Genomic DNA, 1,782 nt, shown 5'->3' on the forward strand with positions numbered 1-1,782 from the left:
GCAGTGGGGAGGGACTTATGGAAATGACCTCCTGAAGCTAATTTTAATACAAAGCAGAGATATGTTATGCATATGTATAGGCATATCGGAAAACTTCATACATATGTAATACTTTGCTACATATAAACGGGCAAGCTGCCACTTGATGGTATGCACGTTAGGTGGAGCGATCCCCTGTGCATCCGGCGCCGTGAATAAAGAATGCCTGCCTTCTAACACTATGTTGGTGTTAACGAGGTTCATTCTTCCAGATTTCGGTGACACCTACTGGGAGGCACTGGTGCCTGCAAAGGGCCACAGTCCTTTCACCCCTGCAATAAAGAAGTTAAAACTTCTCTGGAAGAGGGTTAGTCTTTTCAAAGTGCCTCCATGACCCGCAGATGCATGCTCGCTCGAGGGGCGCACGTGTTTCAACAAGACCATATAGAAAACAACCATATGCACATAACTCTGTTAACTAGCAGGCGAGACCACCATGGGAACACTGCCATTTCGGTGGTACAGTGAAGAAGGAGGGGAACATCATGACCCCACAGGCGAGGCAGAGAGCTGCTCCCAGGCCCGTGCAGCCGGCACAGTGTCACCCTCGGTGTTGTCCTTGGGTCAAAATTAAACATAAAGAACAAGTCAGTGTTAATGGAACAGATGGACATAGCAAATCACTTCAGGTGTCATCAAAGCAAGTTGTCGCAAAGCCCTACAGAGGGTTGCGGACATTCCGAGATAACATGGACAAGGTGGAAGGAAACTGGGTGAAAGGTAATTCCAGTGAAGGGATGCTAAAGGGTTAACAAAAGGACCTGTGTGAAGCCAACTGTAGATCCACCTTAAATTGCTAGCATTGTGTTTTAGATTAACTTACTAATTATATGAAGTAAACTATAGATAAGAAACTAACACTGTAGGGAATGTGGAAGAGGGGAGATTAGTAGGAAATGGCCCACCTTTGTTGCAGGCCTTGGAAGGCAGGTAGGGGACAAAATGTCTAACATTTTGCCAATATGAGGATAGCCAAGGTCGATATGAGGATGGCCAAGGATGGGGAGCCAGCTGGTACCGGCTGTGTTGTTCTGACAGTGGAATAAGGGGTGTGGAAGCTGGAGTTCACCAAAAGGACAAGGTGAAGAAGAGGAGTGGGTGAAGTAAACAACCCCTGAAGACCACCGACTCAAATCACTGAGCACGCGCAGTCGGGAGGGACTTATGAAGCGGGGACAGGCTATGCCTATGTATAGGCGTATTGGGAAACTTCATGTATATGTAACACTTTGCTACATATAAACAGGGCAAGCTGCCGTGTTGCGGTGCACTTCACTTTGGTGGGACTGCCCCCCGTGCTGCCCAGCGCTGAATAAACATACCGACTGTACAATCTTACAGACTGGGGAGCCTGTTTCTGCATGTCACCACCACTGGGGAGATCGTGACCCAACTGAGGAACAAAATACACCCCCCCCCATACAAAGGTGCAGTTAATTAAAAGACTGCTATAGCTTTAATAGTCAGGCGACTAGACTGCCAAACAAAGAAGACGAGTGTGTGAAGACAGGCCAGTATGTATTAGATAGGTGTGGAAAATGCATTTCCGATGTGTAAATAAGGGAGTAAAATCTAAGCTTGGTGTGCTTGATTTGTGGACTCCCACCATGCACCGGCACCGAATAAAGCAGTACCTCCTCTCTCAGCCGTCTCGGTTTCAGGAGTCTCATTTCCACGCAACATAAATATCTTAAGGGCGGAAGTCAAGAGGACGGAAGCAGTCTGTTTGCAGTGGTGTCCAGC

The 1,782-nt window shown here is 47.5% G+C and overlaps 1 protein-coding gene across 1 annotated transcript in view; it reads left to right on the plus strand.

Moving 5' to 3' along the window:
* The first annotated feature begins 220 nt into the window (after window positions 1–220).
* Window positions 221–1,782, plus strand: part of ZCCHC9 (zinc finger CCHC-type containing 9) — a 10,139-nt gene continuing 8,577 nt past the window's right edge. Inside the window, exon 1 of the mRNA XM_009641112.2 lies at window positions 221–346. Within this exon, the coding sequence (XP_009639407.1) occupies window positions 221–346 (126 nt within the window). The remainder of the gene's footprint in view (window positions 347–1,782) is intronic.

Source organism: Egretta garzetta, unplaced genomic scaffold, assembly GCF_000687185.1.
Source record: "Egretta garzetta isolate BGI_Z169 unplaced genomic scaffold, ASM68718v1 scaffold136, whole genome shotgun sequence".
Lineage (NCBI taxonomy): Eukaryota > Metazoa > Chordata > Aves > Pelecaniformes > Ardeidae > Egretta > Egretta garzetta.